The sequence below is a fragment of the Tursiops truncatus genome, chromosome 16, assembly GCF_011762595.2.
Source record: "Tursiops truncatus isolate mTurTru1 chromosome 16, mTurTru1.mat.Y, whole genome shotgun sequence".
NCBI classification, from domain to species: Eukaryota; Metazoa; Chordata; class Mammalia; order Artiodactyla; family Delphinidae; genus Tursiops; species Tursiops truncatus.
Window position 1 is genome coordinate 81,375,238 of NC_047049.1, and position 24,520 is coordinate 81,399,757.

A 24,520-nucleotide genomic window follows, 5' to 3' on the forward strand; every position below is an offset into this window, starting at 1 on the left:
ATTTTAACAGACGAGTGTGTCAAATGTCTGAGGGAAGGAGATACTGAAATAGCGGTGTTAGAGTAATCAATATTTTGGTGGTAGTGAATATGAATTTAAAAGATGTCAAACGTCAAAGACGATGACGAATGACTACCTAACTGCCGATGCCGCCACCCTCAAATTACAGGGGTACGAAGGGAGACTGACCCCAGAAATGGACCGGCGAGGCCGGCTCCTAATCGCAGCAAGGTTCCCGGAAGCCGGACAGCCCTTGTATTTATAGGAGCAAGCGGCGCAGCCCGCCGTGACCCACGGGCAGCAGCAGCGCAGAAGCAGCCGGGGAATTGTGACCCTCCGCCTACCTGGACCGTTTCCGCAGCGCCTGATTCAGAACCACCGGGGCGGACAGCTCCCCGGCGCCCGGTGTAGGGCGCCTACTGCGGAAGGGAACGTGAGCGCGGAGGGTCCGCGCACCCTCAGCGGGCTCGGGCGGCGGAAGAGCACACTGCGTCCTCCTCAGGGAGACCCACTTGGTTCCTCCCTTTTCCCCCAGGGGCAGCGAAGGGCCTGCGGTGGCCGTCCCGGGCGGCGCGTCCCGACATGCGAGGGGACTGGCCGGAGCCGCCGCCCGCCCCCTGCCCGCCCCCTGCCCGCCTCCCCAGCCCCTCGCCTCGCCCGCTCGTCTCGCCCCGCCCCGGTGGGGCGGGCGGGGGGCGTTCCCGGCGCAGAGCCCGCCCAGTCCCTCTCGCCCGGCCCGGGTCTGGCTCCCCATTGGCCGGCAGGCTGGAGGCGCGAGGAGGCGGGGCCCGCCTCTGGCGGCTCGCGCCCGGGAAGGTTGGCCGGGGAGCGCGGGTAGCCGCTGCGGGTAGGGTGCGCGGCGAAGCGGCGGGCGCAGAGGAGACGCAGCGGCGACGGGAGCGGCGGCGCCTGGTCCGGGCCGCAACCCCTGCTTCCCGCCGCGGCCCGCAGCCCGCGGCGCCCGAGCTCCGAGGCGCTTCCCCGGGCGCTGGGCCCGAGGCGGCCAAGACGGCGGGCCGGCCGGGCGCGGGGCGGCGGGCGCTGTGCTGCGGGCTGCGCTGGTGGGGGACGGCGGGCCGCGGCGCGGGCCCGGGGCCCGGCGCGTGCGGCTGGGAGGCGCTGTGGGGGGCCGGCGCGCGGGCGGCGGCCGGGGCCATGGCCGAGGGCGGCGGGGGCGCGCGGAGGAGGGCGCCGGCGCTGCTCGAGGCGGCCCGCGCGCGCTACGAGAGCCTGCACATCTCGGACGACGTGTTCGGCGAGTCGGGCCCGGACAGCAGCGGGAACCCCTTCTACAGCACGTCGGCCGCCTCGCGCTCCTCCTCGGCCGGATCCTCGGACGACGAAGCCGAGCGCCCCGGCCCCGCGCGGGGCCCCGGCGCCCCCGCCGTCGCCGCGCAGGAGTCGGAGGAAGACGAGGCTGGCGCGGGCTGGAGCGCCACGCTGCGGGACCGCCCGGCCCCGCGCTTCGAGGGCACCGGCGGTAAGGCGCGGCCCGGGGGCGGGGGCGCGAGAATTCCCGACGCTCCACGGGTCGGCTTGCGGGTGGCAGCTGTGCGTTTCAGGAAACACACGAGGCTGCGGCAGCGTGCCGGGGCTCCGCCGAGTTCCTCGTGGGTGGACAGGATGAGGCGAGGCCGCGGCAGCACGGGGGAGTGTACCCTCACGTGCTGGGAGTGTCCCCGCGTCCCGCACCAGAAGCCACTCGCCCCTGGGGGGTGGGTCAGAGTTAGGTTCTCCTAGTTGAGGGGATCCTGAAAACCTGGCGTGTCTTAGGGCGGGGGAGTCATTTTGCATTGCTGGCCCCAGAGCAAGCCTTACCCGGGCGCCAGGGGTGGGGCAGGTAGCGGTTGGAGCGAGGCCCTGGGAGGGCTGAGAGGCCACCCATGGCGTCTTCACTGGGCTTTAGTTTTCTGCAGTTAATCTGAGAAACTTTCCGTGTCCGTGCCGTTGAGAATCTCTTGCGAAAAACAGGGAAGAGTGAAAGGACCAGTTGGGCAGCATCAAGGCGTATGCTTTTGCACCGAAGGCACTTTCACGTGTGTCCTGCTTACTGTTACGATAGACCAGCCCCTGATACCTGGAGAAGGGCTGGCAGCTCTGGCTGCTTGAGGTCCTCTTTGCTGCCTCCTTTCTTGGGAGGTGGTTTTAAAATACCTCCACTTGCCCCGCGGAAGCTCGGTAGCCTCTGCTCTCTCCCGGAGCTGGAGGCCAGCCATTTGCACTTGTCCTCTGATGCTTTTGTTCCTTGCTCTGCGCCGCCTTCCGTGGCAGCCCCTGGTTTCTGCACAATGTTTTCATGGGTGGAATGGCAAGCAGCCGGTGATGCTGACGACCAGGGAGTGGCCGCAGTGGGCATGATGCTGGGTGAGCTGCGGCTTACCCTGTGGCTCTCCCCATGGCTCTCCCCGAGGCTCTCCCCGATTATTGTTTGACTGGTCGGGAACACAGCCCATAGGAGGACAGGACCAAGGGACCCCTGGCTGGTGGCTGGACTCGGATCAGGACATCAGGCTGCAGCCTGCTGCCAGGGCTGGCTGGACTCTCAGCAAGGAGTGGTCTGCAAGCCTCCAGCAGTCAGGCTGCAGTGTGGATATGCTAAGCTACAGCTGGGCCTCCAGAGTCCAGGTTAGCTGTGCAGTGTTGGAGGTGGGTACATTTAAAAGCAGGTTCTTATTTGGGCTTTGATTAAGAGTGTGGGAGTTTTCAGTCACATCACTCTGTATAAATCCTTTCACCCCCCCCCCCCCCATATTTTCCAAAACGTCATAAAGTCTTCCAGCCCCAGACAGCTGTTTTTCATATCGGCTCTTAAGAATTTGTACCTACCCAGAGCCCTGGTTTGGCAGGCTTTATGCAGTGAGTGTCTGTGATCCAGTTTTTGATCTTGGAACACTTGTGATGTGTGTCTGCTTGGGAGGATGCGGCGTTTCCACTGTCTCAGGAGAAAACAGGGAAATTGTGTTGGGTTCAGCCTGGTTATGAATAAGATTCATGAGTATGCTGGTTTGAGGAGGCTGAACACACTGAAATTTTAAAGCAGTATTATGTTTCTTAGTAACCTATAAATGGGAGAAGTTCTGCAGCAGAGCAGTTTAGCCACTGCAGCACAAACGGTCAGGAAGAGCAGCATCGTGTGTCAGTTGGCGTTAGGTTCAAGTTCTGCTTCCTTCACACGTCCACTGAGTTCACACCTGGACCTGAGAATCGCAGTCAAGCACTATAAGCAAAGACCTTAGTGGTTATTTGATGGTATATTTATACCTATTTTTGCTTTCCTATTTTGTGTAGGAGCACAGCCCTAGTTAAGAACTTTCTTCTTCCTTGCAGCGCCTTCTCCCTGAGGGAATTTGGGGTAGCGGTGGAGGGATGACATTGATGGTTTATTAAGTAAGAATTCAGGTCCCCTGAAACAATGGAATAGGGTTTACGGGGGCTGAAAATAGGTGCAGAAATACGCTGCTGGTGAGAGAAAATCCTTGTGCCTTACCGGTGTGGAGAGAGAGGTGTGTTAAGAGGCATGAGAGCTGCATCCTGGATGCCCTGAGCAAAGAAGGGTCAGCCTGCAAAGTTTACCAAGTCCAGTAGCTCAGACGCTCCAGCCAGAGTGTGCTCCCCACTTTTAAGGAACGCAGCCTGCACCTCCCTCCATCTTTGTTTCCCAGTTTGTTGATGGATCTCACTGGGCTGGTACGGTGGGAAGGAGACCAAGCCAGAGGGTGGCATTTTGACCTGTAATCAGCCCTCATCAAAGAAAACCCCTAATGGAAATTGCTGTTGCTGCTAGAATCAGATGAGGAAAGCAAAGGATTCTAGACTCATGGAACAGGCTTCCTGCCTGCCTCCTGCTGTGAAAAACCACGTAGGCGTCTGTATGGAAATAGGCGTGTATGCATGTGACTGTCTTAAGTGAAAATGCGTTATCGCTTGTGCTGAGCCTGGTTTCTTCTATCAGAAAGAGGTTATGACCGCTGTCTGCAAGCCCTCTTGATGACCTGGAACCCTTTTCAGAGAGTCCCTGTGTAGGAGAGAGACGCTGGGCACCACTGTGCCTTTGATCTGCCTTCAGAGCCGCCTTTGATCTGCATTCAGAGCTGCTTTTGGCCCCGCGTGGGAGGGAGAGTACACAGTAGGGAGACATTGGATGCCCCGGAGGAGGGGAGGGAGGAGGAAGCATTTCTGTGGTTAAGGTTGTCTTCTCAGCCTCTTCGTTCTGTTTTTTTCAGTGTATTTAGCTCCCTAAGTGCACTTAGGGAGGCTCTCCAGAAGTGCACTTATGGGTGGGGAGGTCCTCTCTCTCACACCCCCTTCCCTTCTCTCTCCTCCCGCTGGGTCCTCTTGGGATGGTTTAAGTACAGAGACCCTGTGTGGGTCATTTTAACCCCTGGTGGGTGGAGGGGTCTGCCTGGAGGCAGAAAGTGGTTGCTGGGAGCTCAGGGCCCAGGACTGTCTTCTAACCAGACTCGCAGGGTATCCCCCTAAAATAGCCCCCTCAAGCTGTCAGCCTCGTCTGCCCACCGTGCAAATAACCATGCAAGCGCACTCTTTGGAAACAGCATGAAATTCAGCTGCTTTGGGAGCTCCTGCCCTTTCTGAGCAGTCTTGTGATTCGTTCTTTCTGAGGAGGCAAAGGAACAGGCAGATTGACAGATGCTCGGGGGCTTCTTCTGTTTGGCTTTGTGGGTCCTTTGTCGTGGGAGGCTGGGATCTGAGCTATTTACTCTTTCCATGAGAGCGTGGACTTCACAGGAGTTGTCTTCCCATGGCCCATGTCAGCCACCCTCTGTCATCATGCAGTGGGGAGGTGTGACCTTGAGAAGATGGGGGGGGGACGTATGGCATTGATAATTAACACTGTGAAATGTTTTATCTTTAGAGTTTGTTGTTGGTTTATTTGGTTTAGAGTCTTTTTGACTAACAAGGAAGAAGAGAAGCACCTTTCTCTTAAAACCAGAATTAAACCGAGACCTTCTACCGTAGTGGGATTTGTCAGCTAAGATCCTGGGCCCCTCTGGTGTCAGGTAAGCAGCTGCTCCCACCTTTAGCTCTGTGGCTCCAGGGGGAGCTCAGATCGTGGTGAGCTATGAGATTAATCGCATGCAGTGCTACCTAATACTCAAGCGCATGCACGGCCAGGCAACTTTCCGAGAAGGGAGCTTCCTGGGAGAGGTGTTTTGCTCTCTTCCTAGGAGTCTTCTCCTGTGGTGGGGAAACTTGAGCTCATGAGGAGTATAATAACCTACAGTTTGCATCTGTAACTTGCTTTTTCATGCATTATCGCACTGAATCGGCACAGGTACTCTGTGTGGGAGTTCTCTTCTCCACTTCACAGAGAAAGACAGATGGGGCTTTTCTGCCAGAGTCTGGGGGTAACGAGATTACCTTGGTTAAGTGATCACCACCGTCTAACTGCTCAGACTTGATAATCCAGGAAAGGTAGTGGGTTGGGTTTTTTTTGTTTGTGTGTTTGTTTTTCACCTAGAATTCTTTCCAGTCAAAAATATTTATATTGGTTTTCACGTTTATACGTGGATTTGCCGTTCCCTTTTCTGGAAACATATATAGTCCTGTGAGGCTTAATGCAGGTATGGATTTGTGTATTTCAGTGGGATTTCAGCCCCGCAGTCCCGGACTGAAACAGAAGACCTAGGATTTCATCTAGCTTCTGATTTAATCCCTGCTCCCCTGAGCCATGGTAATGGGAGGTCAGAGCTCCTCTGCGGGGAGCAGGGCTTTGAATACACCAGCACCCTGGGAGTTTAGTGTGGTCTAGTACTCAGTTTTACAGTGTAACACTCACCTTTATTTTTAAGAGCTGTGAGTATATTTTTTTCTTATTAACAAGTAATATATGTTCATTTTAGGAAAAAAACCAAGAAGAAAAACGGTAAAATTTTAAAAAATCCCATAATCTCCCGTTACTCAGAGATAATCACAGTTAACTCATTGACTGTACCCTTCATAGATCTTAGGTTCCTCTCCCGTTGCGGAGCACAGGCTCTGGACGCGCAGGCTCAGCGGCCATGGCTCACGGGCCCAGCCGCTCCGCGGCATGTGGGATCTTCCCGGACCGGGGCACGAACCCGTGTCCCCTGCATCGGCAGACGGACTCTCAATCACTGCGCCACCAGAGAAGCCCATATCCAAGTCTTATTTTTACAGTCTTTTTTATTTCGCCTTGTAGCATTCCATTGTATAAATACTACAGTTTGTTATCTATTATCCTATCAGTGGACTTTTGGACTGTTTTCAGGCTTTTATGAATAAAGCTACCAATATTCTTGAGCATGTTTTTGATAGACATATACATAATTTCCCTGGGGCGTATATACCTAGGAGTAGGATCTCTGGGTCATAGAACAGGTGTGTCGTTTCAGCCTTGGCGCCGTAGACACCATGGGCCGGGGGGATCCTTTGTCGCAGAGGCTGTCCTGTGCGTTGAAGGATACTCAGCAGCCCTCCTGGCCTCTGCCCGCTGAAAGCCAACAGCATGCCTTCCTCTAGTCGTGACAAACAAACTTCTCTCCGGGCACTACCAAGTATCCCTTGGGGAGCAAAGTCATCTGCAGTGGAGAACCACTGCCTGTAGTAGATACTACCAAATGGTTTTCCGTTTATACATGCGCCAGTGGTGTGTGAGATGCGCCATGTATTCGTTCAGCAAGCATGTTGAACCCTGCTGGGGTAAGTAAGGCATGTCTCCTGGGGTCCAGTAGGAGAGACAAAGCGAAGAAAAAGAGGTAAGAGTCTGTGATCAAAGTAAACCTGCATTTAGCCGGGATTCCAGAGGTACCTCACCTGATCCAGCTGGGTGGCACCTAATCCTCTGGCAGAGGTGGCCCCGAAGCTGCATCTTGAGGAATAAAAATGAATCAGGTGAAAAGGAAGGAAAAAGGCATCTCAAACAAGGGAGCAACTTAGGCAAAGGCTGGGGCGGAAGGTGGAAAGAAGCTCTGCCATCTTTGCCTACGGGCAGCCCCACTCTCCCTTGAGCTGAGCATCTTTACTTGAGGCCTTAGTGAAAATGGCTTGAAATTTGATGTTTGTCATTGTTACCATTGCAAGAAAACTGTAGCTGGAATCTGAAGTTGAAGTCCAGGCATGGGTACGGATTTACCCAGCAAATGCTGGATCCCCCAGTGAGGGGAATTTGGCAGGTTTGGCGAGAAATAAGTGCTTAGAGAGGGTGGAATCCATGGAGAGGCACTGGGGGTTTTTCTTTAAGGAAGGAAGAGGGGATATGAATGACAGCCAGAGTCAGTGTGGTAAAACCTTTATGGCCAAAGGATGTATAGTATCAATATTAACTTAGGGTGAGGGGGAGAATGTCATGCTACAAGAACAATAGGATACCTAAAATATCCTGTAACGTAAAGGGCCGCTCTGCCTGGATTGGCACATGGTATAAAGAACTTTCTTCCCCTTGCTTGTGAATTCCAGGAAGAATTACTACAGAAGTATGACTGTCTGGCCATACTTTTTTTGATTTATTAAATGCATACTAAATATTAGGTGTGTATTTAATAAATCAGTTTATTAAAACAATTAGAACCACAAATTCTTTCTCTTCTTATATCCTTGCCATTGCTTCCAACTTTAACCAAGGCAACATCACTCCTTGGTCAAGGCATTGGAGCCTTCATCTGCTGGGATTCCCAGATTCCAGTTTTGTTGATGCCCCGCCCCCTGCTTCTATCTCTCTTCCCATTGGCTATGGAAGAAGAGTGATCTTTACAAACCGGAGCTCATCCACTCACTTCTCTGCTTAAAACCTTTCAGTGGCTTCAACTTCAAGCCAAAGGGAATTCCCAAGTCCTTCGCAGGGCCTGCTAGCCTTCCTGTCCCACGTTCCTTTGGGTACCTGTCCTACAGCACTCTCTCGCCACGTGACCTGTCCATCTCAGAGCCTTTGTGCCTGCCAGACCTTCACCTGGAATGTTCTTCCCAATACTCGAATAGCAGCCCTTGCTTGTGGTCTTGGTGGTCTTGGTTCAAATGGTGGTCTTGGTTCAAATGTCACTGCCTCCAAGAACCTAAAATCACTGTCTTCCCTCTGGTCCCTTTTAGCACCCATATAAGCTAACTCCTTCCCAGGGCTGAGATCTTGGATGTCTTGGTCATGGTTAGAACATGGTAATTCCTCAAGTTCTGTTGGATGAATGAATGAACAAAAGACTGGATGGATGCGGAAGTAGATTTTTTAAATGGGGGTGGGAATTGGTGTCGGTGAATAAATGTTTACAAGGACCTGTGCGTTTTTAACATCTAAATTGTGGAAGCGTGGATGGGGAATGAGTTCCTTCCCAGGAAGGCACTGAAGCAAGTCTAGGATGTGTTTAACAGGGATTTCCATCCTGGATGGAAGACTGAACTCGTTGGCCTCTGGGGAACACTCCAGCCCTGGGCTTCTACAACCTGCCCACTTTCTAGTAGCTGGAGACCTCCAAGACAGGTCTGTGTTAGGAATTTGCAGGGAACCAGCTCCTTGTACAGCTTAATTGTTTAACAAACGCCTGTGTATCACTTACTGTGTGCCAGATAGCGTCCTGAGCACTTTCTAACCTATGTAATCCTCATAACAACCCTGTGAGGTCAGGACTATTATTTTTCCTTTATTTTATTTTTTATTTTTTTTTGCAGTACGAGGGCCTCTCACTGTTGTGGTCTCTCCCGTTGCGGAGCACAGGCTCCGGACGCGCAGGCTCAGCGGCCATGGCTCACGGGCCCAGCCGCTCCGCGGCATGTGGGATCTTCCCGGACCGGGGCACGAACCCGTGTCCCCTGCATCGGCAGGCGGACTCTCAACCACTGCGCCACCAGGGAAGCCCTATTTTTCCTATTTTCAACATGAGGAAACTGAGTCACAGAGAGGTTAAGTGACATAGTATGGACTGGTCCCTTTGATTAGGGTACAAGTAAGCATCATACTTAAGCATGAATGTGAACCATGGTATATGCCGGTCAGATCAACTAATTAAAAATAAGTCCCTTGCAGGGGGCTCTGAGTTGAAGACCATTGTCATTCTCCAAATCTGTCTCACCCATTGACTCTCATCCCAGGCTTTGGCTGCACTTAATTTTCCAACGCCCCCTCACCCCACCCCGTGCAGCGAGAAGGGCCGATGCCATGGGTTCTGGGCAATGGAAGATGAGGCAAAGTGTGGACCCCATGCTCGGGCCTGACCAGGAGGAAGGCTCCTCTGGGCCACACGTCAGAGATGCTGGGGCCAGCAGATGAGAGGACCTTGTGTCTGAATCAGCATTCGGAGCACAGCCACCTGTGGATCAGTCATATCTGTCATGGACTAAATTTATGAAGAAATGAACTTCCCTCTTGGCAGGGGCATGTGGTGGAGGGCGGGTTTTACAGGAGCCAGCAGAGTCCTATTTGCGCAGATGTTGAAGAACAGAGACGGATGGGGGAAGCGAATTCAGACCAGCAGGGCTCTCGCTGACCATCTATGCAGGATTCACGAGGGGAGACTGTGGGAAAAAAAGCCTAGAGAAAAAAAATGAATTATTTGCATTCTCTCCATGAAGTTCCCATTGTAACTTTGGAACAGGTGAGATGATGCAGGTAAGCAACGTGCACGGAGTATTCTGGACGCAGTTATTCATCGCACGTTGATGTTTTGAAGTGGTAGAGGGTTTGGAAGGGGCTTGGGGGTCGGTTTCTGGTGGGAGCGAGCATGCCCAGGGTAAAGGGCCTGGGCTCTGCTGCGTGCTCACCCTGCAGTCTCGGGCAGGGGACCCAGTGGAGCTCCGCACCGAGAATCAGTAAAGACATGCGGGAAAGCACAGAGCTGGTGCTTCGTTCCAGGTAGCTGATTCTCATTCCTTTCAACTACTTTTTTCCTATGTGGCCAAAATGGATGGATATTGTGCTACTTAGAAGGTTTTCAAAACTTTTTAGCAACCAGAAACCTCAGGACAAAACCAGGAGGCTCTCTTGGAAGCCGGAGGGAGAGGCCCCGGAACCCACCCAGCTGGCCTCCCCACCCTCTCTGGCAGCCCTCGGTCGCGTGGCACCCTGTGAGGTGTTTCAGGATCCCTCTCCCATCTGTCAAGGGCCTTCATCTGGTGGAACCCAGGCTGGATGGGGAGAGAGACTCCACGGGCAGATGATGGACATCGGTGAGAAGCAGTTAGTGTCCTCGGCTCTGCTGGGCCCCATCCTCTTTCCCATGGTGGAGAGGAAACCAGTAGGTGAATGCAGTATTGTTGTCTCAGAGCCACCAAAAAGCTTCTGTGGCAAAGGTGATTAAAAATGTAATTATTTTAGAAGAACCAGAGAGGGAGGAGACCTGTTTTCTCAAGTTTGGAAGACAGAGTTACAAAGAGAATATAAGGGATTGGGATAAAGGATAATTTTCTGGGAAGAAAAAAATAGAAACAAGTGGAATCATTTAGAGAGTGGTTAATGAAGGGCTTGCTTACGTGAGCTCCTTCTACATTTGGGGAAGTGGAGAATCAGTAGTATCTTCAAGAAGCTTCCCTGGGACCCCCGCTGTGTCAGTGGGGTGTGCTGAGTAAAGACGCCAAGGTTCCATGAGTGAGTAGACCTTCACTTTAGAACTCACATTTGAAAAAATCTACCCCTTCTTCCTCATCTGCCTGTAATGATGCTTGCTTTCCTTGGGCCCCAGCGTTTGAGGTACATAAAAATGTTCCATTTGGTTTGCTCTTAGCACTATTGTATTTCAGCAAAATTCCCAGTCAGGCTTCCTTGGCTAGCTGAGAAGCTGGACCACAGGTATTTCACCTGAGGGGACATGCATTCAGAATTCCAGTGGAATCTAGAAAATTACATAATTGGAAATTGGCGATAACTCCAGTGAGAAGGCGTTTAAGATTGGAAGAGGTGAATTTTAGGTAAAAATCAGCAAGTGTAAATTCACAGTGTGTATCACACGTTTATAGACTCATTGTCTTCAAGAAGTTTGGCAGAGAAGAAATAGAAAGATTTTGAAAAGATGATGGTAAGTTCAGGGAGACGGCAGATTCCATCAGGGAAGTTGGAGTGGCCGGCTGCCAGGGTACAGCCCAGACTCCGCGTGAGATGCTGTGTTGGGAGGGAGGGGGACCTGTCCCAGCTGAGCATCCAAAGCGCCGCCTCCTGCAGGGCAGCTCCAGGCACCCAACGAGATCCTATGTGGTCTGACAGAGGAGGCGCTCGGTGAAGTACCCTCCCCACTGTCTTGTTGGGCTCCTAAGAGCAATTCCCAGTGTCCCTGCTGCCAAAGGACCAGCCAAAGCCATGTGCCCCCTGGGGTGTGCCAACATTCTTTCACCCCAGCAGGTCATTGGCAGCAGGGCTGGAAAACGTTTAAGTACAGCTGCCTGGAAAGCTAAAGTTAAACGGCCCCCAAAAGAAAAGCTCTTGAGTTCAGACGTCATCTCTTCTTTTGAATACACTTCATTCATGTGGCCTGTGATGGGCCAGGCACTGTGTCAGCAGCTGGGGCTTGAGAAGTGGATAAGGAAAGCATGGTGCCCAGCCCTGAAGACAGGAAGTGCTCCAAGACTTGTGACCCGTATGGTGGGTGCTGTCGTAAGCACAAGGGCATCCTGGTGCTGTGGGAGCTGCCAGGACCAGCACTTCTGTAGATCCGTAAATGTGACCGGCACACGGCACCAAGGGAAGCCAAGGATGGTTTGCTCAGATACCTGCTTCTCACCGGCTCCAGAGTGGCTCCGCCGGGATGGGATATCAGGAGCTGGGCACGCGGGATCGCTCGGCATAGAAGGATCACAGCTGTGCCTACGTTCTGACCTGCAGCCGATTCCCGTTTCCGTTAAGGAGTCCAGCTAAAGGCGATACTGACAACAGATCATCTTACCCTAAACTTGTTACTGGGAATAAAAAAAAAAGTCAGTGATGGTTGTGGAGTTAAAAAGAAAAGGAAAACTTCTTTTCTTGGTAGTTTTCATACTGTGCAGTCTTTTAAAAATTATACACCTGAACTGTCTAATTTTATTTACATGCATTAATATCATACATGGGGTTTAACTGCAGTCCTGTTTCCCCCTTTCTTGTTAGAATTCTCCTCACTGCCTGCCTCTGTGTAGTCTGTGTTGACCACTTGTTGCTCATTCGCAAACACATTTGTGCATATACATCATGTGTAGGAGTTTTGGGGTCACTGTTTGACAAATACAGACTCACTTTGTATACTTTGTATTATGCTCTTCTCATTCAGTAATACTTCATCAGTAACTTCCTTCTATTCCTAGCTTAGTTTATTTTTATAAGGAATGACTGCCAAACTTTTAGCAAATGCCTTTATTTTTATCAAAATGCATTTATCGCTGTGGTCCTATTTTTTATTCACATTTAATTTATGGACGAAGTAGATTTCACTGATTTCCTGGTATTGAGATTCCCTTACTTTCCTGGAATGTATCCAAGTCGGTCTCTTTGATAGATGGCTGAATTCCGTTGTTTGCTGGTATTAGTTTAGTGTTTCTGTAGCTAATCCATCCTAAGCCGGATTTGTTCATTGTTCCCCCCCCCCAATCTCTCTCAGGTCTGAGTATTAAAATAATGCTCAGCTTCACAAAATGAATTGGCTTATTATTGTCTAATTGCCTGTTGCCATTCAGCGGTGGAATTATGCCTTAGATACAGCTCAGCTGTGAACCTGTCTGGTCCCAGTACTTCTGAATTTTCCACGTCTTGAATCATTTTGATGATTTATGTTTTCCTAGGAAATCATCTATTCTAGGTTTTCAAATTTGTTAATGTAAAATTCCATGCAGTTTTGCAAAATGGTTCTTTCGGATTTGCTTTCGTAATCTGCACTTGCTTTTATGTGTCTGTTCTCAGCCCTGGTCTTCTGTGTTTGTACATCCTCTCTCTCCCCTATCCCCTCCTCTCCTTCCCCTCCTTCCTTCACTTTCTCCACTTTTCCTCTCCCCCTATCCCCCACCTTCTCTCTCTTACCCTTAATTGGGCATGTGAGGTTTTTCTGTATTATTGGTCTTTTCAAAGAATCAGCTTTGAGGGACTTCCTCGCGGTCCAGTGGTTAGCACTCCAAGCTTCCACTGCCAGGGGCCCAGGTTCGAGCCCTGGTTGGGGAACCAAGATCCTGCCAGCTGTGTGGTGCGGCCCTCCCCCCCAAAAAAACCAAAAATTAGCTTTGAGTTTATTTGTCCCTGTTACGTTTTCTTTAATTTAAAAATTTATCTTTGTTATAACTTCTTTCTTTTGATTTATTGAGCTGTCCTTTTCTAATTAGTTTAGATGAGTGCATGGTTTTTCATTTTAAAAACTCTTTAGTATTGAAGGCATTTGACACGAAAATATCCTTAGAGTATAACTTCTGGTGTATTCTGTAAGTTTTGGTATCCTTTCCATTGCTTTCAAATTTTTTCCAATCCTCCTTTTGATTTCTTCTTTGACCTAAGAGTATATTTCTTAATTTCTAAGTAGTTAAGAGTTTTTGTTACCTGATTATTTAATTCTGATTTTAATGGATTGTGATCAAAGGGCTGTCCTTTAAACCTTTAATTTGAAAGGTTTGTAAATGTTTTCTTTGTTGCCAGATATCTAGTTAATCTTTACAAACGTGGCATACATAGGTAAGAAAAAATATATTTTTTATTTGAGGGAAGTAAGGGTGTCTGTCTGTTTCTCTATCCTCTCTGTTTTTCTTGTTTCTGTCTAGTAGATATTCCCATTTGAAGAGCTGAGTTTTTACCATATGCTTGCATATTTAGGAGTCTTTAGCTGCCGTGTTGTTTGGTGCACGAGTACTTATACCTTTTATATCTTCCCACCTAAGTGTGCCTGTAGTAATGTCCCTCTTCATCTTGCTTAGTACCTTTAACTTTAAATCCAGCTTGTTGGCTGTTAATTTGCCTTTCTTGCTTTCTCCTCCCTTGCATTTGCCAGGTATCTCCTTGCCTGGTGCATTGTTTCCAACCCCTTATTGCCCCTATTTGTGTTTCACAGACAGCATGTAGATGGATATATATTTTTGACACAACGTGATAGACTCTTTAGTTGGAGAAATCAGTCTGTACACTGTTTTTTTCCATTTTATTTAGTTTTTTAAAAAATTTTTTTAAAGATTTTTTTTAGGCGGACCATTTTTAAAGTCTTTATTGAATTTCTTACAATATTGCTTCTGTTCTTTATGTTTTGGTTTTTTGGCCACAAGACATGTTGGATCTTAGCTCCCTGACCAGGGATCAAACTTGCACCCCCTGCATTGGAAGGCAAAGTCTTAACCACTGGACCACCAGGGAAGTCCCTGTACACACTTAAAATGATGACAAACAAGCATGATTTTATTCCTTCCATATTATTTAATTCACTTTTTTTCTTACTCTTTTCCCTGTTTTTGGTGTTTTGATCAAGTTGTTTATTCTTTTTTTATGCAATAAATATGGAAGTTCTTTCCATTTTGGGGATAAGAGCTTTACTGAGATATAATTCACATGCCATACAATTTACCCATTTTATGTGTACAATTTAGTGGCTCTTAATGTATTCCCAATTGTGTGAACAGTCAATTTTAGAACATTTTCATCATCCCCAAAAGAAACCTTTAGCCATCACCCCGAGCCTTAGGCAACAGCTAATTTACTTTCTGTCTCTATAGATGTGCCTGTTCTGGAAATTTCATATAAATGAAATCATACAGTATGTGGTGATTTGTGACTGGTTTCTTACCATTAGCATAATGTTTCCGAGGTTCATCCATGTTGCTGCATGTGTCAAAATTTCATTCGTTTTAAAGGCTGAATAATATTCCATTGAACTGATGTATATACCACATTTTGTTTACTTATCAGGTGATGAACATTTGGACTGTTTTCACTTTTTTGTTACTATGAATAAAGCCAAAACCTTCATGTACAAGTTTTAGTGTGGGCATAGTTTTCATTTTTCTTGAGTATGTAGCTAGGAATGGAATTGCTGGGTTGTATGGTAACTCTCTGTTTAACTTTCTGAGGAACTGACAAAATGTTTTACAAAGTGGGTGGCCGCCAGCAGTGTACCACTTTTTTTTTCAGATTTTTTTTTTTAATGTGGACCATTATTGAAGTCTTTATTGAATTTGTTACAGTATTGCTTCTGTTGTATATTTTGGTTTTTTGGCCATGAGGCATGTGGGATCTTAGCTCCCCGGCCAGGGATCAGACCCACACACCCTGCATTGGAAGGCGAAGTCTCCACCACCAGGACCGCCAGGGAAGTCCTGTGTTTTGTTTTTTTGGTAGTAGCCATGCTAATGAGTGGGAGGTGGTATCTCGTTGTGGTTTTGATTTGCATTTCCTTAATGATTAGTGATGTGGAGCATCTTTTCATGTGCTTGTTGGCCGTTCATATATTTGTATATTGTAGAAATGTTTGTTCACGGTTTTTGCCCATTTTGTCCAAATGGCTAAACATTTGCCTAAGGCAGGACTGAAGCCAACTGTAGAATGACCTTCTAGGATAAAGACACAGTCCGAAGTTTTGTTCTTTTAAAAAAACATTTATATTTTATTAAACATTTTAGGTGTCAAAATTCAAGAGGTTGACAGTATAGTACAGGAATAGCCATTTCTCATGCTGTCGGTGGCTTTCCTGTACCTGTAGTCGCACCACTGCGCACACTTGTGTTCACTTCCTGTTGGGCTAGGGAAGGGGCAAGGCGGTCGTGTCTGCAGCACAGGGACTTGTGCCAGTGACAATGCACCTTCCTCCCTCACAGTAGCTCTTGAAGGTAGAGACTTACCTTCTTTTCATCTCCTAGACTTGAGGACTTGGTCAGTCTGTGGGGTGATGCAATGTCATTGGCAAAATCCCACGAACTAAACCTTGGTTGACTGCTTACAGGTATTCTTTGAGTATTTTTTAGGAGTAAACTTCAGATGTTGCCTCACTTGTAATTTTTACTTCTAATATTTCCGACTGCAGTTGCTCCCTCCTGCAGCCCCTTGAGGGAAAGCTGGGAACGTGGCAGTGGAACAGTGTGTTTTTCTTCCACGATAACAAAATCATTTCTGAATTTCTGTCTGCACCTCGAATTTTGGTATACGAGCATGGATATGTGCATGGACTGTGGCGTCTTCCCGCGGAGACGATTCGTATCACGTAAAGAACACTTACGCTCTTGTGGCACGTCAGCCTGGTGACCCAGGATTCTGCGGGCCAGCCACAAAGGCAGGACCGGGGGTAACTCCCTCACCACTGTAGGCTTTCGGCGTTCAGAGGCCTCTGGATGTGTTTGCAGCCTTCACACGCGTGCTGTGCAAGATGCAGAAGGAGCACGTTCATTCAGGGGAACAGATCTTCAGAATCACATTTTCCAGGAGGAACTTCGTAACTAGGATTCATAGTTCGGGTGATTCAACAGTTCTTCATCTTCTAACTACTGAAGATGGTAGTTATTACCCACATGGTAATCATTTCAACAGACACTCTGAGTGTAGCGTTAGTTTCCATAGGCTTAAAACTACAAGACGTTGTCTTCTTAAAGGGCACTCTTGTAAGGTTATTTTAAAATGCGACTAATGGAAACAAAATTATTCTGTAACACTTTCTTTTCTTCATACTCTATTGTTTTTCATAGATTGAAAGTGATTTATTGTGGATGTTGTCATAAATGATTGTGGAATTTTTTTCTGTTCCTGAATTTTTGAGCTGGCAGAGTTGACTTTCTGATTTTAATTCATCTTCACTAGGTGAAGAATTCACAAATAGGACTTTTTCTTGAAATACTCATAGCCTGAATGAAATTGAATGATTATAAAATTACATTAAGTTCTCAAGGGCTGTTTGCTTTAGTCTTACGAAAGCTAGTGCATGAAATAATTCTACACAGATTATAATTTTGATATAATCTATTTTTCTGCCTTCTGTCATTACTTAAATTTTATGACTCAGTTCTGAAGGACAGATATTTTTTCTAAAGTTATCTGGACTATGTACGTGTAATGTTTGTATTAACTGTCATTCTGTTTCTTGATTTAAGTATTTGAAAGCAGTGTATCTTAATCTTACTACTTTTTTTTAATAAAATGGTCAGCTATTCCAGTCTTTAATTACTGCAACATTTTACTCATACCAGTAAATATACATTTGTACTTTAACTTATAGAATTCCACCATAGAAAGCTTATAAGTTTATATTTTCAGCCTGAGTTATATCTAGAATGCTTAATTGTAGTGAAAGTGAATACTCAGATATTAATAACCAGTCTGAATGGCATGTCCTGTGCCTTGTGCCTGAGATGGCTGTACTGCTTAGGCGTGATGAGAACCTACCTGACTAAATGGTGTCAATCACCCATTACTTCAGGGGTGCCAGAAATGACACTGACGCAGGCATCGGCCTTCAGCCTCGCCAAGGCCAAGACCGTTCAGCTCATTAGTCATCAGTTTTCGCTCCTCTTTGCTCCACGGAGTCTTGTTCTGTTCCATTTGTTGTTAGAGCTTTTCCTTCCTTGATTTTCCTCTGCTGTGGTGCCTGGTGCCTAGTGGTATATACTCTGAATTCTTGTCTTCAAAGACCTTTCCTTTTATCGTGATAGCTGAGGAGCCTTTATTTTGATGCCTGGGGAGCCATTTTCAAGTCCCGTGGTTCCCAGACGTTCTCTCACCATCCGGGCTGCTCTGACATCGTCCACAGCCAGTTCGTGTCCATCTCCATGTTCTGTTTCCTTTTTAGGTACGAGTTCGTTCTGCCTGAAGAACAGTCTTTTTTTTTTCTTTATCCTTAGATTTAGAAACTTAACTGGCATATGGCCCTTGTCTTATCCCTTATGTCCAGAGCTGGGTGCCCTGTACTGCCTGTCCTTCATCTGTCCTTTTCTCTCTCTCTGTCTCAGGATGTAGCTTGAAAGTCTCATAGCCTGTCCCTTATGCTTTTCATTTCTTCATACGTGGGCTTTTCTGCTTTATTTCTTGGACTCAATCTTCTGAGTCAGTGATTCAAGGGATCATCTGCGACCACCTTCTCGTTCTCTTTGCCTGAAGGGTTGTTTAGTGGGGAAATCGTGTTTTATAGTTACAGGAAATCTTTTTTCCCCCGTGTGTGTTGCCGTTGCATCTCTTTGAGTGCTATTATGACTATTTTAATTAAAATTCAAGTTGGCATCTGTATCTGCCAGCAGCTCTCTCTCCCTGAGTGAGTGTTCTCTTTCTTCTGGGTCACCATACTCCCTGTGCTGTGAGACCCTTGGAAGGGCGACTGTCTTTCTTTGTGGGCTTGTGGGCCTGGGTGGTAGAGAGAAGGCAGCTGACACGTCCACGGCTGACACCTGCAGGACCTCCTGCTTGTTCTCTCAGGCTCAGGGACAGGAAGCCTCGCCTGTTCTCCAGCTGCTTCTCTACCTGTGGAGCCTGGGAATCTAGGTGAGCATACAGGTGAGGCTGACCGTCCTCCCAGGTCCACAGGTGTCCTCAGGCCTCCTGCAACTGGGGCTCCGGGGCGGTCCCTCCAGCGTGAGGCAGGAAAAGGAGGGGGCAGGCTCCCCTCCCCCCGGAGCCTGCGGGTCTCCGCACCGGAGGGGCCTGGTGGGGACGGGTAAGGGCCATGTCGGAGTCACCGTGTTCTTTCAAAGAGAAACGTCAAAGACTATCTGAAGGAAAAGAATAAAGGTTTATCGGGTAGCATTTAAAATATTTTATTGCACACTTGGTTAAGTATTGTTATCCCCACTATACAAATGAAACAGGCTTTGCGAGGTTAAGGGATGTATACCGTAAGCAGTAGTGCTGGAAGCAGGGGTCTAACTCGGCTGCTTGGTCTTTCCGCGAGAAGAGGCCTGGCACGCAGCGAGCATGCCCTTGAGTGTTGGCTCGTACTGTCCTGTACTGCTCTGCCATCCCCACGGCTACAAACGTGGGTGCTTTGGAGGAAACAGCGGAGAGGTGGGTGGCTTTCCAACGAGATTCATGTTCAGGGCTTCCATTCCTCAAACTTTCTTTCTTTTTTTGGGGGGGGGATTTCTTTCTCTTTTATTGGTGGGGGGGGAGTATATAATTGCTTTACAACGCTGTGTTAGTTTCTGCTGTACAGTGAAGTGAATCAGCTGTATGTATACATATAGCCCCTCCCTCTTGGACCTCCCTCCCTCCCACCCCCCATCCCACCCATCTAGGTCATCACAGAGCACGGAGCTGAGCTCCCTGTGCTGTACAGCAGGTTCCCACTAGCCATCTATTCTACACATGGTGGTGTATGTATGTCAGTCCTAATCTCTCATTCCTTAACTTTCTAACAAGGACTTGGTCTGGTAGTTGCTGGGATGAAGACAAGAAGCCATTAAGGGCAGGAGTCTCCCTGAAGACCCTCATGCTGGAACACCAAAGTCATGACCATGTGAGCAGTGGCTTGAAGTGGCCTTTGGCCGGAGGGACGGGTGTTCAGCTGGGCCAAATGTTACATAATTGAGGCCTATTAAACGTTGTTCTTGCTGCCATAAAAGACTTTTAGTTTTGGACTTTTAGCCTCGCTTAAAATTATTTTGACCTATTTTCCACGCTTTCTACGTGGAGATTAAAAGACTAGTTCCTCAGAGCCAAGAGAAGGTGGCCCGTTTTCTGGTCTTGTCCCGGCCGGGTTCCGTGACCTTCAGCCAGCCCGTGTGTCAGCATCGGCCGTAGCTTATCAGACGCCTGGGCAGCTTCTGGCTTCATACTGGGTGAAGCTTGAGAGTGTAAAGAACTTTTTGAGTCAAAATTCCCAAGTCTGCTGTGAGTCCAGCCAAATTTTTGAGTTCTCAGACTTCCCAGCCTCTGGTAATTCACTTGGCAAAGTAATTTAACCTGAGCCTCAGTCTTCTAATCTGTAGAATGGGGACATAGTGGGTCCTCACAGCCTCGTCGGAAGGCATAACATGTTTGTAAAGTGTCTGTGTCTGACCCTTAGCCAGTCCTCCGACAGGGTTTGTCTGTCCCCTGAACCCTTCCCAGGCCTTTCTTGAGGATGAAGAGGAGACACTCTGGGCCACGTGGGCAGCTTCTACGGGCCTCCCAGGCTCACTCCCTTCGGGGGACCAGTCAGGTGTGCGCGTGGGTGTCGGTTTCCTTTAGAATCCGTTCGTCTGGACAGCGTTGCTTGTGAGAAGTGTGGACGTAGAATATGTTGAGTGATGTTTGGCACAAGCATTTCTTTTTTCAGGGAAGACCGGGCAAGTCTGAGAATTCACAGGTTTAGGCTGGATGCCCTGTTTGGCAGACGCCCCTGCTTCGATCAGCCATCACTCCTGGCAGGGGCTCTGTGGCTGGGGTCCTGCTCTCTTACACTGTAAGGCAGTTCCGGCCCTTGGTCCCCCTTCCCCAGGCCCCTCCGCATCACACTTCCGTCCAGGTGCCTCTCCCACCTCGTCTGGGGTCGGCAGGTGTTTGCTGCCTGGGCACTGCCGGCCGTGCAGATGCCCAAGGCCTCTAGTTTGGGAGATGCCCGGGCAGCAGAAATCCTGATCAGAAGAGGAGGAAGCATGTGAAACCTGGTTACTTACTGATGCCGACGTGTTTTCCGTGTTTCTTTAACCCTCCGGAAGTCAGGGGAGAGCGGAAACTCTATACACTTCTTTTCCTCCCTGCTCTGGCTGCCATCCCCACGTTCAGAAAGAAGATACCTCGCGCTGGATCCCGGCACCCCGGGCAGCTCCCCGGCCTGACCGTGGCAGGCCCTCAGCTCCGACAAGCCCCTCCCAGCACCACGGCCCCTCTCTGCCCTTGAACTTGGCCTGTGAAGGGTCTGCTGCTCGCCCTTCTGTCCCCAGGCCGCAGGCACTGAGGTCCTCCCCGTGCCAGGTCAGGAGTTCCCTGTGAGAAGAGCTACCTCAGTGCCAGCAGGCAGTCACTGAGCTTCTCCCGGATGCCGAGGACATGGACGTTCACGTGCCCCACGGGCTGGGCGCGGGCCGCGTCTCGTGGGCGTTGTGTGCACCCCACGGCCGCGGGTGGCCTGTGACCCGGGGGCCAAAGCCAGCATCCTTTCCTCACATCCCACAGCCTCCCGAAAGGGGGACGTGGCAGTCCCTGCCCGACAGTCTGCACCGGGCTGCCCCTGCTGATAGATGTCAGGCACGAGGCGGGAGGGACAGCGTGAGTGCTGCAGGGACAGCGGTGCTTCCCCGGTGACGGCAGACAGCACACGCCCCTCGGGATGATGGAATCGCCTGGGCTTTCGCGTCTCGTCCGAATTCCCAACCGTGTGCCTTGGTAGCCAAGTGACCCCCTCGGAGGCAGGTTTCTCGTGGGAACTGGAGGCCCCTCACCCCGCCTGACCTGTCCAGCGTTTGTAAAGCCCCTTCCATGGTGCCTGCATGTGACAAGGCGCCCAGGAAGTGTTGGCCCTTTTCCTGTTCCTGGTCTCCCGTGTCCATGCGGCGGACGGTGAAGCAGACACGTGTTTATTGAGCACATCTGTGTTTCAGTCACCGTTCTAGGCTCTTGGAATTCGTCAGCGAACAAGACAGATTCCTGCCTGCGTGAGGTATACGTTCTTGAGGGGGAGACAGACAGTTAGCGATAACCAGGGCGAACAGATGGTGTGTTAGAATGGAAACATTAGGAAGGAAGCAGTGGACAGGATTAGGGGGCTCGGGGGTGCTGGAGCAGGGGACAGCAGTCCGCTGCACGGTTCAGTAGGGCGGACGGGATTAGGCCCCGTGGAGAAGGTGAGATTGGAGCAAAGGTGAGGGAGGTGGATATCCTTCCCGGGCAGGCAGGGGAGCGGCCAGTGTAAGGCCCCAGGTGGAGGTGTGCCTGGAGGGGAGGAAGGCCGAGTTGCTGAGAGTGGGTGACGGTGCGGAGGACAGGCAGTCCCAGAGGGACGGGCTGGAGGCGGATCACGGAGGGTCTTGCTGGCCGTCGGAGGGGCATGGCTTTAACTGGAGTGAGATGGGGAACCTTTGGGGTGTTTTCAGCAAAGAGTAGCCGGGCCCAACACAACTTTTAAAGAGATGCTCTGGGGCAGGTGTAGGATCTGGCCACGCAGTAACCTGAAGAGCGGGGCTGGAGGAGTGCAGGCCGCGATGGATGTGTCTTGAAACTAGAATCAACCACGTGCCCTGATGGATCGAACGATCCGACCTTAGGGACTGAGCTTTGGAGGAACCGTCGGCAGTGTTGACGGAAGAAAGATGCATCATTTTCCCAAAAGCTTGGCTTGACGCCGGGTGGAGCTGACGTCAGCAGGGTCTCCTGACATCCTGCAGTTGAGTCACCCTCGGCCTCCCCCGTGTCCTTGTTAATATCGTTGTCACTGGTGATGGTGGTAGTGGTGTTGGTAACAGCTGTCTGAGAACCAGACCGCAAGGCCTGGTGTGCGTTGGCCGTTATGGCTGAGTTCCCAGGTATGAAGGAGGTGGGCTTAACCACTTTCCCCTATGAGGTGAGCATGTTCCGGCATCACCGGGCCAGTGGGAGGGGCTCTGGAAGAGGGGCCAAGGTTATCCCTGCTGTGGAGCCCTCCTGAGAAGACCTGCTCCCCTGGGCATCCCCGGGCAGGACCTCCAGCTCTCTGAGTAGTTGGCTCCTGAGAAGATGCCACGTGGCCGTCGGCAAAGCTGGGAGGGCTATTCTTTTGCAGGAGGGCTGCCAGATAGAACACAGGATGCCAGGTCAACTTGAATTTCAAATAAACAGTGAATCAGTTTTTTGAGTGTAAGTTTGCCCCAAATACGGCATGGGGCATACTTGTATGAAAACATTGCTGTTGTTTATCTGAAATTCAAAGTGAAGTAGGCGTCCTGTATTTAAATTTGCTAAACCTGCCTAGCCTCTGTTGGTGTGTCCTTGCTAATGGGCGAGGTGCACCTTCGTAACTTGTCAGGCTTGCCGAGTAACCGACTTGACTTTGGAAGAGACGCTTCATTGTGTGGGGAGAAGATTCTGTGTGTTCTTGGGTCTGTCCTTCCCCGTCGTCTGAGCAGAGAATCAGGTCTCATCCCGAGCTCTCATCAGAGCCCTGTGCAGCCTGCCCTTCCTCTCCTATTTCTCCCACGTGAGTTTTGCCGGGGGACTCCCTGCTGGCCCACTGCTGGGTTTTAAGTCCTCCTAGATGAGGCAGTGCTGAGGACCGAGGCTCAAGGTCTTCAGCCCCGGAAAACCCAGGACTAGGAACCGTGGGAGTGGAGTCGGGTGCCAGCGGCGTAGAGGCCTTGGGCTGGCTCTGCCCTCTGAGAGCTTATGGTCTGCTCTGCTGGGGAGACCTCTGCTTCCAGCCCTGTCCTGAGCACCTACTCTGCTAGGTAGCCCCTCCCTCTGTTATGGGCTGATTATGTCCCCTCCCTAAATTTGTATGTTGAAGTCCTAGGACCGCAGAATGTGGCTGTGTTCAGAGATAGGGCCTTTAAAGGTGATTTCATTGAAGTGAGGTCATTAGGCTGGGCCCTCATCCAATGTCACTGGTGCTTATAGGAAGAGATCAGGACACAGACACGCACAGAGGGAGGCCCCTTGGGGACACAGGGGGAAGACGGCCGCCACAAGCCAAGGAGAGAGGCCTCAGGAGAAACCACCCCTGCAGACACCTTGACCTTGGACTCCTAGCTTCCAGAACTGAGAGACAATAAATTCCTGTTGTCTAAGGCTCCCAGGCTGTGGTACTTTGTTTTGTTAAGTCCAGCCGATGACTAGACCATCAGCAAGGAGATGCAAAAGGCAGATGAGAAAGCAAGGCAGGGAGGCTGGCCTCCCAGGGTTGAGATGAGACATCTCAGCTCTGCAGGAGGCAGGTCTCGCAGGGAAAATACCATCCAGCTCTGAAGCTACGGGGCTGTCGCTCTTCCTTGAGGACCCTGACCTTCTTTACGTGTCTTAGTTGTCACTTGGCTGGTAACATGTAACGGAGGAGTCCCAGCTCAGCCGAGTTTTGCATGTGCGTGTGCCCATGTGTTCTGGGGGAGGCTTCCTAAGAATGTTGTCCTGGAGCTATTTTTATGTCAGCGACATCTCTGGGTAATTAAAATTATTTTTATATCGTTGTTCTTAGGAATGAATTTGGTAAATATTCCTTAATACCCTCTGTTGCCTAGGCTAGTTTGCCATTTAAAGATTCATCTTCTTTCGTAAAAATGTCACCTCCAAGGTCAAAAACTAAGAATTTGAAGCCTGGATTAATTTGGAGGTGTCAAAGCAGCACTCGATTCTAGATTACTGGTTTTGTTATGCTGTAGAACTTCACGTTGTAAAATTTTTAATGTTTTCTATGTAAGTGCGATTGGTGAGTTTTTGCTTTAGATTCCACAGTTAGGGGAACAGTGTCCTAAACTTAAATTGGACAAGTTAGCCCGTGAGGGTAGCAGAGCACTTGGCAAACCATCACAGCTTGACAGCTGGGCATCCTCTCCCTCCTTACAGCTTCCTGAGCTGGGATTGTGGCCGGGGGATTTCAACCGCAGGGGCCAGGTTGAAGCTTTCATGTGAGCGTACCGGTGTGGGTGGCCGGGTAGCTGTAGATCTCATTAGCGTGTCTATTCCCAGCACCCGGAATTGGGCCATAGAGAGCTGACGATTCAGCCTGAACAAAATGGAACTCCCTCTTTGTGGCACCAGTGTGCCTCTCAGCTG

At 49.8% G+C, this 24,520-nt stretch overlaps 1 protein-coding gene across 1 annotated transcript in view; it reads left to right on the forward strand.

The window, feature by feature from the left end:
* The first annotated feature begins 888 nt into the window (after positions 1-888).
* The window catches only part of PGBD5 (piggyBac transposable element derived 5), an 89,386-nt gene continuing 65,754 nt past the window's right edge, over positions 889-24,520 (forward strand). The window contains exon 1 of the mRNA XM_033841862.2: positions 889-1,480. Coding sequence (XP_033697753.1) covers positions 1,156-1,480 — 325 coding nt within the window. The 5' untranslated portion in view covers positions 889-1,155. The remainder of the gene's footprint in view (positions 1,481-24,520) is intronic.